The sequence below is a fragment of the Semicossyphus pulcher genome, unplaced genomic scaffold (assembly GCF_022749685.1).
Source record: "Semicossyphus pulcher isolate SPU_LCO1_2020_fin unplaced genomic scaffold, fSemPul1.0.p SCAF_14, whole genome shotgun sequence".
NCBI classification, from domain to species: Eukaryota; Metazoa; Chordata; class Actinopteri; order Labriformes; family Labridae; genus Semicossyphus; species Semicossyphus pulcher.
The window spans coordinates 11,258,781-11,272,831 of NW_027211648.1; the positions used below are offsets into that span (position 1 = coordinate 11,258,781).

Below are 14,051 nucleotides of genomic sequence, written 5' to 3' on the forward strand. Positions count from 1 at the left end.
ATCACACCAATTACAATCTAAATGCTGCAAAACTACAACTGCAAGCTGACAATGCAGCCCACCCATTACATCTTCCTCCTCCTCCTCCTCTTTGTCCACATCAGCAGCAGCTAGTCAGCCCCCGATCTGACTCCCCCCTGCTCTGCATCTGACTGACTCCAATGTTTACTTCGCAATTAAAACACAGCCTATAAAAGGCAACAGGTTCGAGTGCCAGACACTGACGGGGGGGGGGTCGGAGCAGCAGGGAGAGTTTACAAATCGCTTTGATGCAGACTGGAGAGAGTCTGAAGGCCCGGATTCCTGAGCTGGAGGATTGGAGCCGAGCGAGCCAGAAACGCTGATGATTCATGGGTCTTTGGTGGAGAGTGTGTGTTGGAGTGTGTATTGTGCATCTGCTTTGGAAAGAAAGGAGACAGCAGACTTCATCCACCCTGGTCATCTGTGTGATTATTTGATTGAATGCACGTATAAAAAGCTTTATTCATCTGCAGCAGGGGAGACGTGAGCAGCAACCTGCAGACGAAATTATCTTGCAGAGTCTTGCAGAAGAAAACAAGGATCTTTATACTAAACCTGAATCATGCTTTCAGAACAGATGCTTTGAATTTGTTAAACACGTGATAATGACCAGTATAACATTATTTTCTCATAGTTACAGGGCTATATTGGGAGAGTGTTGCAGACTGTTTTCGATGTCTTAATTCCATCAGCAATTCATTCTTGATACAGAGTAATACTCATAAATAAAGATGTGGTATTCCTATGTGAAAGTTATGTGAGTATTTCTGTTCATTTTTGCTACAAAAAAACTTGCACTTTTCTTTCTATGTTCATTTTGTGAGAAGTTATTATTCCATTATATCATAAATCAGCGGTAAATATTGCACCTTTTATTTCTTCTCTGCAGCTGTGCATATTTTCTGCGCTCCAGAATGAGCTATCACGTCAGATCAAATCATGATATATACTGGATTTCCTCATTTAAACCCCCCTAAAGAGTATATGACGTAATTTGAAGTACCTCCAATTGGCCCATCTACACTTTCACAATAAAATGCCTCTTGAATATATGCCATGTGTCAGGACTGAAAGTAGATATCTGTATATTTTGGCTAATTTTTTACATTTCACAGTCTTCCACGGGGGCCTTTAGTCAAAAGGAATTATTAAAGGGAGATATTTAAATTGTAAAAGTGACAAAAATAAAAAAGCTGTGTTATTTTGTGCTGGTGCTCCCGGGGCCGCAGACCCAAAGGTCCCTGGATGCTGCTGCAAGGCTCAGCAGCAGTATTGCCATAAAAGGCAGCTTGAGATCTTAACTGCACGTCCATTATCCCTGACGCAAACTGTTGAATTTTGCACAGTGGAGGGCTGACACAATCTGAAATAAAACACAAACCTGCTCTTTTTAAAAAAACATTTGCATGCTATTGGTAAGATTTATTTTACATATAAACATTATATGAATAATTTATTTTTCTTTTTTTGGTGGACAGATCTGAGAATTAACTATTACAAGTCAACAGTTTTAGTTCCTATTACTTGCCTGCATCTATACTCACTGGATAAGCTCCAGAATAAGATTTAATTTCAGATTAATAGATTAAATATTAAGGATTTATGTTCCCTATTTACAGTATGTAAAATAAGAAACTACATAAATCACAAAAATACCTGTTATTTTTGTATTTTGGGGATTCCACATGATTGTTCTTGACAGTTTTAAAATGTGTTAAAGCTGCTATGAGGAACTTTGGGTTTGTGTTAATTTTGGCGCCCCCTGTGGACAAAGCTGTAGCTCTTCTCTCTTTGCTGATTTTGTCCTGTGCATGCTTAAGTGGTGATTTTTAACAAATATCTCATCCTGCTTTCTTTAACACACACATGTATCACTCTCTTTAAATGTTTGCCCTGGAAAATGTAAACAAAGGCAGCGTGCAGTTAATCGCTGCATCTGACACCAGCGGTTTCAGGCATCAAAAATAACTAATAACTAATAATCAATCTTGTCCCTGGTGGTCTGGTTTACTTTTGTAGGTCATATAGAGACATCAGAATTAATTTCAGTCTGTTTCAACAAGATAAAAACTTATCACAGGAGCTATAAAAAAAAATTACCCTACTGCTCAAATTATGGCAAACAGCATGACTTGTATTTCTACAAGGTCTCTCTCTTTAAAGACTTTACCCAAAGTAACCCTTAGTACGTGTGAAAATCAGTGTGTAAGTGTGTGTGTGACAGGGGGGGACCAGTAGGCGACCAGCAAAGCTCCCAGTATGAAAGGAAAAGTGGGATTGGAGCAGTGACGTGATCCGCTGGAAAGAGGGAGGGAGGAAGAGAGGGACGGCTGGACTCCATTAAGCCGAAGCCTGCAGGAAAACTGTTTGGGATACTTCACTTCTTGAGCGACTTCTTCGGGGATTTCTTTCTGTTTTTATTGACTAAAAAACTCTTCATACATGATTTAAAGAGGGGGAACTTGTTCTGTACCGTGTAGTCGACTGTTTTAGTGTTTTTTTCGTCTTTGTGAAGGTGAGTACTCACATTTTAATGTTCGTCCTCAAAGCTCTGCTCGTTCGCCGCTATGAAATATGAAAACGGGGTTTTGTTCTGTTGTGCCGCTCCTGTTACTTTTATCAAAGCTCTATTTAACAACTGTTTTGCTGTTTTAGGCGGTTTGTTTGCTCTTTAAACACCCTTTTAACTGAACTTAGTCTTTTAACGACCGACTTGCCGAGTATGCATGCAGCCTGGGAGCTGTTGAACCGACCCTGCTTACATAATGAACCCTTCTGCCTATTTGTAAGAGTGCCTTTACCGTTATTTTAACAGGTGAGGCGGCACATTTAAGGAGATCAAAGTGGCCCTCGGTCCTTGTTGAACTTGTAGTCTCAGACCTATAGCCTTTGTTCTGACGTGTTTATTGATTAGATGGCTGTTTTGATCACCAGGACACTCTGTAGCACTGGACAACCTCGGGTCGAAGAATTGACAGATAGTCTTTAATGTAACTTTTTGGCAGAGTTCACACAACAGGGCGCGTCTTATTCCCAGCAAGAAGCATTAGGAGAACAGCAGTGATGGATAATAGTGGACTTTTTTCGTATTTTGTTCCCCTTTTATCCTTCCATTAATCATCCCATGAGGGTCAAATGTCTATAAATGAGCAAAATAACATCATCTGTCACGACTGTAGCATTGCCATAAAACTGAGCTAATGCTGGAGGAAGTATCTCTCACTTTAAAACCTTTTAACTAAGTAAAAACAATAGTAGCAAAAGAAAATACACGATTATAAGCTTAACTTCTGTTTTCACTGAGTCAACAGCAAGATATTGTGTACAATATATAGAAGTATTAAAAGTAGTTAAAGTGTCAAATCTATTGTGTTGAATGTCTTAAATATCGAGCAGGCTCATCGCTTTGATGCAAAAACCAATCATACTTAAAATTTTGTACATTACCTACAGTAAGATAAGATAAGATAGGACTTTATTAATCCCGAAGGAAACTATAGTGCCAGATAGCTTCAAAAATACAGCACAAAATAAGAGAAATACAAAACAAGTGAAAATATAAAGTGTATGGGTTAGCCTACTATTTAGTAACACTGGATAATTTAAACATCCAGTCAGTCACATACGCTTTATATTCTAAATACTTATTTCGGGTCCAAGCTGACATTACAAAAAACCCTGATGACATCACTATGACATCATTAAGGTTACGTTTTCAGACTTTGGAAAACTTTTCCACAGCCACCGAGTAGATTATGCAACTGTTGTTACACCGTTTGAAGTAGCAACCATGAAAGTCAACCGGCTGCTGTGTGTGACATCACTGGGGTGCCCCTGATAGCGACCAATGTTTAGCACAATGGTTAGGCAAAAAAGCTCAGATGAAAGACATTTCTAAGTGTTTTAAAGTATTTGGATTGTTTATGTCAAAGCACAATTTAAAAGGCATTGTTTGTCTACATGGTGCCCAATCCAATAATGTATTTTTGGCTGAAGCAGTGCATCTTTTTTTTATCAACTAATCACATAGTCTGAATGAAAAATCAACCTACAGGCAGATACTGTATGCAATTGAGTAAGAACATTATGTATCTGCTTAAGTTAATTTACAACCCCCCGAAGTATACAATCTCATAGATATCTGCCTTGTGTCTTGAATATGTGACAGGGTTCATTTCTTTCTCAAGAGCTTGCATGCACAGGCTTTGCTCCACATGTATTCCTTTCCAGGGGGTCAGAAGGTTTCTTTTATTTTTTCACTCCCCCCTTCTTGACTCTGGCTCTGTTTGGCAGGATGGCGCTGGACGGGATCCGGATGCCCGATGGCTGTTACGCCGACGGGACGTGGGAACTGAAGATGCATGTCACCGACCTCCACAGGGACGTGTCGCTGAGGGTCACTGGGGAGATCCACATCGGCGGAGTCATGCTCAAACTGGTGGAGAAACTAGGTAAGCATGCGCGTTGCAGCTATGGGCTTGAGCGGTTCTTTGAAGCAGCTTATCTAAAGTGTAATAAACAAGTTTGAGTGTAGTCTTGATTGATAATTCCACATGTGATAAACATTACAGAAAACCAGAGTGATCGTCACAGATTTAACGTGCATTCCACTTATGACTGCAGATATGGTTGGTTGTAATTAAAAGCCCTTTCCCTCGACCTCTGACCCTGTACCACCCTGGTGAAGCTGAATTTCTGTGTGTCAATTGCTGACTTGTGTTATCTGTTCATATTTGTTGAGCAAGAAATACCTCTTATTTTCGAAGTAGTGGTAGATACCATTCTGAGAAGCTCGTGAGTTGGTAAATACTGGCCAAAGTTAAGAACAGATTTGTCAGTGCTGGGAATTTAAAAGATTGCTTTCTGCCAAAAACACTGGGAGAAGTTTGGACATGCAACATAGATAAAATTAACCCATTGTAATAAGTATGTAAATGTCTCTTTGACGTTTGTTGCGTGACACCAGCTCAAACTCCTCTTTCAGTTTTGTGGACTTTCCTTTCAGGGGTTAATATCCCTCTTTGTTACCCTGCAGTGGATATGGGTCAGTAACCCAAGGTATAAAGAAACCATACACAGCTTCCCTCCCCCCACTGTATCATGCACTGTTCTGTAACTGCAGTTACGCACTTGACAAGTTTGGGTGCAAGAAAGAAAAAGAGTCCTCTGTTCCAGCCACTTGAACACTGCCCTGCTTCACGGAGGCTGCTGGAGAAAGTTCAGTGGTCGTGGCACTGCGATTTGGGAGTGACAGTGTGTTGTGTGTTGATGCTGCTTGAATGCTTAGCATTCCTGCAGCGCTCCAAGGTTTTATTCCCTGCCCATGGTCCTGTTTTTAGCTCTCCTGTTGGAGCTCCACATAATTGAGGTCTTTGTTCTCTGTGGTCTCTGTGCTGCTGTGCAGCATCTATGCTAGGCGAGGGCAGCGCTGCTGCCGCGTGTTTGACGACATGAATTCATTGGTCCTCCCACTCTGACTCCACTCAACACTTGGCCTTTTACATTGCTGTGTTTGTGCTTTTTGTGCAGTCTGCTTAAAGGGTATGACTTTTGTTTGGTGACACCTTTTCTATTGTGCAGGGTGGGAAACATGGATACATAACAATGAGATAACAGTTTTGATGAATTGGGCGAATTGTTTGATATTATATCAGTTGTATTAAATATATATGAAGTTGAATCAGGGACATGTTTTTCTCATTGATGTGTGATGGGAGGTTCTTTGTACCAGATTTAGCAACTAGCTGATTACTGACTTCTGTTTTCCTTTCTTTAAAGGAGCAATTTGCCCACTGTCAGTCAAAGCTGGTGTTCTCTGTAATCGATAGAAGCAATAATAGTTGAAATTGGTGCCATAGCTGTGGAGAAAGTTGTACAAACAGCTCGTGGTTTCGCCCATTCTACATTCCTACAACACCCAGCGTGCATTGCGCCCCTCCCTCTGAAAGGAACGGCCCAGCGAGAGACACTGGAGTGAAATACTACCGTTTAGGCTGCAGGCAATGGCTCAGAGCGGGACAGAATCCGAAATACGACGAGAATATACCGGTGGATCGTCTAAAAAATCTTCAGGTCTGCAGTCTACATTTCAAACCTGACAATTTTGAATGAGACATGACATCGGAGGCGGGCGTCCTAGATTGAGGAAGTGTAGTTTGGTTAGGTTTTCCAGGGCCCATTGGAGAAGCGGATAGCGTCCTCCGAAGGCACAGAGCGAAATAGCATTTTTTTCCTACCATAATGCCATTAGCTCCCCATAATAGCATGACCGGGTTGAAAATCCGTGAACTGGCCCTTTAAGGATGCAGCTATTTTGCCTCTGACTTGTCCTTTTTTATCTGCTCAGGATTCCGGTGGCTTGACGTCTCCATGTCCGCACTTCACAATAGTTTTGATTTGTTGAACATGGGTTGGCCGTTGGTTGTTGTTGCCTCTAAGTAAAATAACAGGACGTGGGTGTCCATGTTTGTTTGTGAAACCTTGCAGTGACATGTAACTGCTCAGTGAGTGTTTGAAACAGCTCAGGAGGGACCTCAAACATTGGGTGCGGGGACATTTCATTTGACTGCCGTCTCCCTCCTCCCCTGAGTCAACAGGTTGTTTTTGATTGTAATTATTAACCTGCATGCAACATGGGTTTTCCACGTGGCCACACACTACAGGAGACTACATACACGGTGACAAACAGTATTTTGTGGTCTTTAAACAGAGAGTTTTTATATGCTTTAAACTTTCCAGAAAAAATATTTTTTCTCTAAAGATAATTTGGGATATTTCAATCAAATTTGTGGAGAAGGTCTCTCATTTGTCTTTGCTCTGTTCTTCTACACCTCCCAGCTCTCTCTGGTGAAAGTGCAGAGAGGTCTTCAGTGAACGCCTCGTAGGTGCTGTCACATATCTCACTGCTGGATGTGCTGATTGCTCGGATGTGGTGGTTATACATAGATACAGTGCATATGCAAAAGTACAGACATGTAGACATGGTGCTGTGAGAAGTGACACGTTGATACCACGGATTTTTGGCAGGCAGTGTGTCAGTCTTAAATTTAAAGGACATCCTGGTGCAATGTCAAATCTCTGTCTATCCTTCCTCTCTCTTGCACTCCAAAATAAAAGTCCTCTTGTGATCGGGTAATTGCTTTCAATGAGGCAGACGGTGCTCAACATAATCATTTGTTGCGTTATGCAGTAGCTTTCAGATGCAGCTTTTGTGCAAAAAAAACCCGCTGACGTCAGCCGGCTTGTGCACGACGGTCAGTGTTCTCATTAGTAGTATTCGTGCATGTGTTTCCACACGTGAGCGCGGCTTGTGCGGCGGTGTCGGCGGGCGTGCCTCGTCCACATGCATCCTGCTCCCATCTTTCAAACTCTCCCAGCGAGCCTGCAGCTCTCTCGTCCACATTTGCAGGCTCAGACGGCCTTCGATAATGGATTAAATAGACAAATGCCAGGAAGGCACTCAGCTATTGATCACAGTAGCGAACACTGCTTCCATTTCCCCTTCAACCTTCCAGGAGTGCAGTATTTAAAGCCAGCTGATTGACCACCCTCTGGTCCCCCGCTCCTGTAATCCTTTCATCCCTCAGTTGCTTATCATCGTTGCAGCTCTCTCTGACTTTGTTGATGTTTTCCAAGAGTGCCCCGCTCCCCTCTAAAAGCTAATATTGCGCCATTTAGGAGGGAAAACAAATGTTGCACAAACAACATTAGCTGGCGGCAGTTTTATTGCATTTAAAAAGATCCGACGTTCAGTAGCTTTTAGGTCTGACAAACAGTCTTTTACAGTGAGTGCTAGAGCTAACAGTATTGAACACAAAGGCCTTGCTGTTGGGTGGACAGACCAACTTATTTTTATGATGATGAGACAACAAAGACTGTCAAGCCAATAGACAAGAAGAACACATTTTACCAAACGCAAGTGTTAGCGTAGCATAAGCTAGCAAACATAACTTGTTGAGAATGTTGTCACACGACTGGAGGCATCCTGCTTGTATTCCCTCTGCTTACTCTCAGAAAAGAGAGCTGAAGGGAGGAGGGACTGGACGGAGAAGAAAATGGGGGGGGAGAGGGAGATGTGTGGAGTCTCGTCATGACGTTAGCCACGCTGCTAGAATTCCATAAAAGTCTTCGATGAAGCAGGAAATGACTTCTAGGGTTTGGCATGTTGCTCTCTGGTCGCTGCCGTCATTGCTGGATTCTCTTCTGCCTGCTTCATCCCCTTCCCGTCCTCTCTGTCTCCCCCTCCTCTTTTCCGTTCTCCTTCTTTCTGTCTTAATATATTTGTGGTTAAAATTTTTCACCTTTTTAAGTTTTGGCACCAAAGTCTAAACATTTGACACCGTCCACTCCTCCAGACAGCGAGCAGGCTTAATAATCACTAGAAAAGTACACATTGTTCACTTTCTCCTGGTTTCTGACCCACGTTCCCCGTTCTGTTAATCGTTCCATAAATAGAACTTGAGCAAACTAATTGGCCTTGTGTGACTCTGATTGTCCGTGTGGTAGTTTCCAATGAGGGGGCCCTGCAGTTTTTTGGCTGCTGCAGCATCAGCCGGCCGCAGGGAGAACTTTCCCTTCATGTCGGAGAAAATGTGTGTTTTGTATTTGTGATGACCTACATATTCAAGTGATTGTACGAATGTCATCATCCCACATTTATTTCAACGCTCCAGTTCTGCAGAGCGACTTTTTCCTGATGTTAAGTTGCTGCCTGCTGGACTTTATACTGACTAGAGAAAGATGGCTTCTCTCTGACAATGGAGCGCAGGTTTCATTAGGAAACAGACGCGATATAAAACAGGATGCTGAACTTCCTTTGGGCTTTTTTTAAGCGCCCTATCCCTCATGCCTTCCTTGCATTCCCGCCTTCCTGCCCTCTGTGTGTCCCTTCAGTGAGGGAGAGGATGCTCTCTCTTTAACCCCTGCAGAAAGCGAGATGAAGACAGAGATACCATAGGCATATCTATCCTGGTGATGTGAGAGGCTTACATCTTTACAATCAATACCGCACACAAGGACAGTGGAGGATTGGTTTGATGCATGACCGTAAGCGCTTTCACTCTCCTAATATCATCTTGCTATGACGCTTTAGATGAGTTCAGATATATCACTGTGCGTAACGAGACTCATTGATTGGGACCGTGGAGCCAATCCTAAATGTCCGGCGTCTCAAAGTGAGAAGTAGCCGGGCAGCTCGTGTGATCATCCTGCCTGCTAATCTCTCTGACAGGAAGTAGTTAGTCTAAGTAGCGGTCCTGCCCAGGCCAGAGCTTTCCTGTTACACCAGCAAGATGCTGCAGTGATTGTGCTTCTCTATACTCACATATAGGCACACATATATACTCTCTCATATATACCATTTAAAAATGTGTTTTTATTATTTCTTCATTTCAATATTCAGCATGGCAGTATAGAGTGGTTTTAATGAAAGGTTAGCCAGAGTGTCACGTGTGCTACCATATGGTTTCCTTATGATGAGTCCTTGACTTATGCTTTAGTACGCTGAGATCATAGTTTCGTTCTCTTTTGCGGCACCTGTGGCGATAAACAGTAATTGCTGGAGCACGCTTCCCAGATATTCAGACAGTGTCGCATGTGTGACGTCCACGGTTGGCTGCGGTTGTAACTCTTGATTTTCCTCGCTGACGGTCGCTTTCCTTTTTAGACTGTTTGCCTTCATCTGAGCGTCCAATTTGTTTCTTTTTCTTTGGATTTTCACTTGAAGTTGTATCTGTAGTCATCCATCTTTTCTTTGTTTGTTCAGCCATAGTAGATTACTGTTTGCTCGCAACACTTGCAGAGACCGGAAAAGCAGCTGCTTAGCTCCGCCTACCCTCTCTCACAGACCAACCACTGCTGGGTGATGAACGCGTCACTAACTGGGCGCTGCTTGAGATTTTTTCCGCTAAAGTCGCCACAGACACCCAGTGTGTAATACTGCAAATGCAAAGGCTTTCATCAGTGGGCCATAGGCTCAATCACCATTGTGTTACCTCATTCGGCGATAGATAGAGACTTAACAGACATTTATTTAAATGAAAATCAAGATTGTTACTTTAAAAGTACATGATGATAAGCTGTGTCACTGAATCTTTGCTATGCTATGAAGTTAATTACTTGCACATTAGAACAGGAAAAGTTTCTGTAAAGACTGAACGAAACAAATCTTCCATGAAGCCATTTAAGGCTCCAAATATCACCTGATGCATGACGGACATAATATTTTAAATCACAGCAGCATAATCAAATTGCCATGTTTGAAATGCCTTTTTTATTCCCTTTACCGTGGAAGAGCTGCTGTGCTTGTTAAGGATGATTTAATTAGGCATGTTTGGCATCTCAAACATGCAGCGGGACCAACTTTCATGTCTCCTCTGGGAATCTGAAGCTTGTTGCTTTTTGTCCCTCTCACCTTCCTGTAGTTTCAGGCAAGCGCGGTGGATCCAGTGGCAGGAAATGTTAGAGCAGCACATTGCTGTTGTAACACCACACACCTGTGGGTCAATGGAGTAAACTGATATGAGTTTTTGTCTCGGTTCACAGCCTGCATTTCATTCACTTAAAGCTGTCCCCGCCTCACAGTCTGCCTCCGTGCTCGCCCTTTCAGAGAGCGACGGGGCTATACAGGTGTTTGTTTCCAAAACCAAATACCTGCAACTACAATAACTATAACCCAGACTGGATTGTATTTAGAAGCCTCACGTACTCAGAAGTGTCACTTCAGCGCCTAAGTTCTCCTTAGGTATAGAAAATTCAGTTAAAGTTTGGGAGCAGCTGAGGCATCAGCGGGGCGGCTTATCACAGTCCTGAGGGGACATCTGGCAGGATGCATTCATGGATAGAAGGACGGATGAATATTGTCTATCTGCTCCATTGATCTTAGTCCTGGAGTCTCTGTGTAATCTTATTATTCCTCCAGGTCCCCGAACACTTAATTGTATCAAGCTGTGTCAGGGTGGAGCGGGAGTACCCCCGATGTTTTGCTGTGTTTGGAAAATGACACAAATGGATACAAACTGTCCGTCTCTAAGGAGGCTTCCTCTAAAAGCCCTCCTGGCCTCGCTCTCTAATGTATCAAGGCCAGCTCTGTTGCAATTTCTTCTGACGGTAACAGGCCACCAGGATGCTCCTAAATGCCCTGTTAAGAATTCATTTCTCATTTCACTCCTCTCATTGTCCTTATTATCTGATAGTGAGCCTTGTTCTGCCTCCATGACTTCACCTGTTTCTCAGTTCTGGCAAAATGCTGCACCAACCTGGACGGAAGTCCAGAAGCATAAACCCAGCTCTCATATTGTAATCTTGATACAACTAATAGATTGGCAGGCTTGGCATATATATATAAAATAATATTACAGTGTTGGATGTCCAGACTAAACGTAGGTGAAGTTTCAAGTATGTAGGAGTCACCTTTTTTTCTACACACTGCACTTTGTGACCTCAGCAGGCTTCGGAGAGCTGGCCAATCAGAAGAAAGTGGGCTTGTAGGGACGGGGTTTCTTAAAGGGACAGCGCTGACTGAGTCGTTTCAGGCAGAGGCTGTATGAGGGCCTGCACAGAGCACCAGTGCTCAAAAACAAGGAGTATTTTTTAACTGTAAATTATGCTAAGCTACTCCACAGGCATCACAGAGTGAAATATGAAGCTTGAAATTACCATGATACCCCCCCTTTAAAATAGAAATGTGTACTCTGTGTGTGTGTGTGTGTGTGTGTGTGTGTATGGGTAGAAGTCCTAGTGCCACTACAACACTATTAACTTGAATCAATATTTAGCCGTGTCCCCTGACTCCTTTTAGGCCTGCCGTGACCTTAAAGGATCTCTTACTAAAGTGAGCTGTGCATCACTGACACGGGGCTAATGAGCCTTTGTTTCTGATTTCTGCAGCCTAAAAGCTTTGAAGGCAACATTAACAGTCTCTGTCTAAATGCTTTGCTGGGTAACATTTGACAGCTTGACAAGATTCAGACTTTTGTCTGCCAGACACATTCGGTAAAGGGGCTGCGTGTCGCATATTGAATGCCTTTGATGAATGGCCTGTTTGGCTAATTATTGGCAGGATGCTCAGCTGATCTATAACAGCAGACTGAAGTAAGCCCAGCCATTCTTCAGCTCAAGCTTTATTGGGAAACACTTGAGTTTTAGTGGTATTGGTTTGGGAATCTCAGCAAGGACTCAGCAAACTTGATCATCTTTTTGGGGGGATCAGAGAGCAATAAGATGTGTTGCCAGTATTACACACTCTTGATTGTTTTGCAGAAAGAACAGATGCAGTCCAAGTATGAGGTCTTGGTTTAACTAATCTGTTGATCATGAGTCTCAAGTCCAGAAACCAGTTTACCTGCGCCTCTGCTGCCACTTCTATCTCTGACATACAGTGATAAAGACAGCTGTTGTCTACTTAATCATCCATTGTGATCCCGTGTGACACACTATCTCATGTCTACCATGCAGATATTGTCATCACCTGTCTCCGTCAGACCTGTTTTACACATGTCCGCTGTCTGATGTTAATGCCATCTATCCTGCCTGCACACGCGACGGAGCGCCTACAGTAGATCTAATTTAAGGACGCTGCAGAACAGTTGCTTCCTGTATCTTTGCTTGTCAATAGCGACCTTCAGCCCTCCACAGACGGGGAATATATTTAGAAAGACACAAGCGTTCACGTTGCAGAGAAAGGATATTCTGTGTTTGTGTGTGTGAGACTGACAAACCTGCAGCTCTCTTTGTTGTGTATGAAAACAAGTTGTCGCCTCGCACCACTGCCCCCGCGGCGTCAGCCACGAGTCGCCAAGGAAACGGCATGACCAGCCTCACCCAGCTGTAATGTTTTTATCAGCTGATGGCTGAAAATGACAAAGCCTCGCAGCGCACGGCCTTGGCTATCACTGACAGCTATCAGCACGGCTGCATGAAAAACACTGTCAGAGAAAAGGCTGTTTGTGCAAACGTGGCCACAAAGCCCTGACATGTGAGTCTGTTTGCACTTAGATCACCTCTATTAATGATGTTGGAGATGAGCGGTAATTTAGCACATCAGGCATCAGCTGACTGTCATTGCTTTGCTGGTTAAATATGAGTCTTTGCGCATGCAACAGGAAGGTTTTTTCTCCGAGCTTTAAAGCCTGGTGTCACGCGCTGAGCTGCAACAATTAATAATTTATAGGACAGATATCTGATCAGCAACTGTTGAATCATTTTTAGAGCCAGAATAAAAGAACAGATTTGACACGTGTGGGGGTTTGATGCTGCTTTTTGTCTTCTGTCGATGATCGTAAAATTGAGAATCTTTGATTCTTGGAAGGTTTGTCAGACAAATCACGCAATTTAAAGGGCCAGTTCGCCAATTTTCAACCTTGGCTCTATCATGCTACTATGGGGAGCTAATGCCTTTATGGTAGGAAAAAAATGCTAGTTTGCTCTGTGCCTTTGGAGGACGCTGTGGAAAACCTCTGCCAGACTTCGTAAAAAGGCGTCAACTGGAGCTCGCTAAATTACACTTCCACAATCTAGGACGCCCGCCTCTGATGTCATGTCTCTTTCAAAATCATCAGGTCTGAAATGTAGACTGCAGACCTGAAGATTTTTCAGACGATCTACCGGTATATTCTTGTCTTATTTCAGATTCTGTCCCGCTCTGAGCAGTTGCCTGCAGCGATCAATGTCCTTGACTGTAAAACTGTAGCATTTCACTCCAGCGTCTCTCGCTGGACCGTTCCTTTCAGAGGGAGGGGCGCAATGCACGCTGGGTGTTGTAGGAATGTGGAATAGGCGAAACCACAAGCTGTTTGTACAACTTTCTCCACAGCTATGGCGCCAGTTTCAAATATTATTGCTTCTATCGATTACAGAGAACAATTGAAGAATTGCTCCTTTAATGACTACTCCTCGGGCTTTAAGTCACTCTGATGGACACATAACCGTTTTCAGGCATTGTATAGGGCCAACAATACATTTATAAATCGAGAATATCACCAACAGATCATCATAAATGGAAAAAATTGTTAGTTATAGCCGATGTCACATCA

At 43.0% G+C, this 14,051-nt stretch overlaps 1 protein-coding gene across 4 annotated transcripts in view; it reads left to right on the top strand.

The window, feature by feature from the left end:
• Positions 1 to 2,373: 2,373 nt before the first annotated feature.
• fermt2 (FERM domain containing kindlin 2) overlaps positions 2,374 to 14,051 on the top strand; it is a 45,147-nt gene continuing 33,469 nt past the window's right edge. For all 4 annotated transcript variants that reach the window (XM_069661741.1, XM_069661742.1, XM_069661744.1 and 1 more), the window contains exons 1-2: positions 2,374 to 2,536; positions 4,315 to 4,472. In XM_069661741.1, the coding sequence (XP_069517842.1) occupies positions 4,316 to 4,472 (157 nt within the window). In that variant the 5' untranslated portion in view covers positions 2,374 to 2,536; position 4,315. The remainder of the gene's footprint in view (positions 2,537 to 4,314; positions 4,473 to 14,051) is intronic.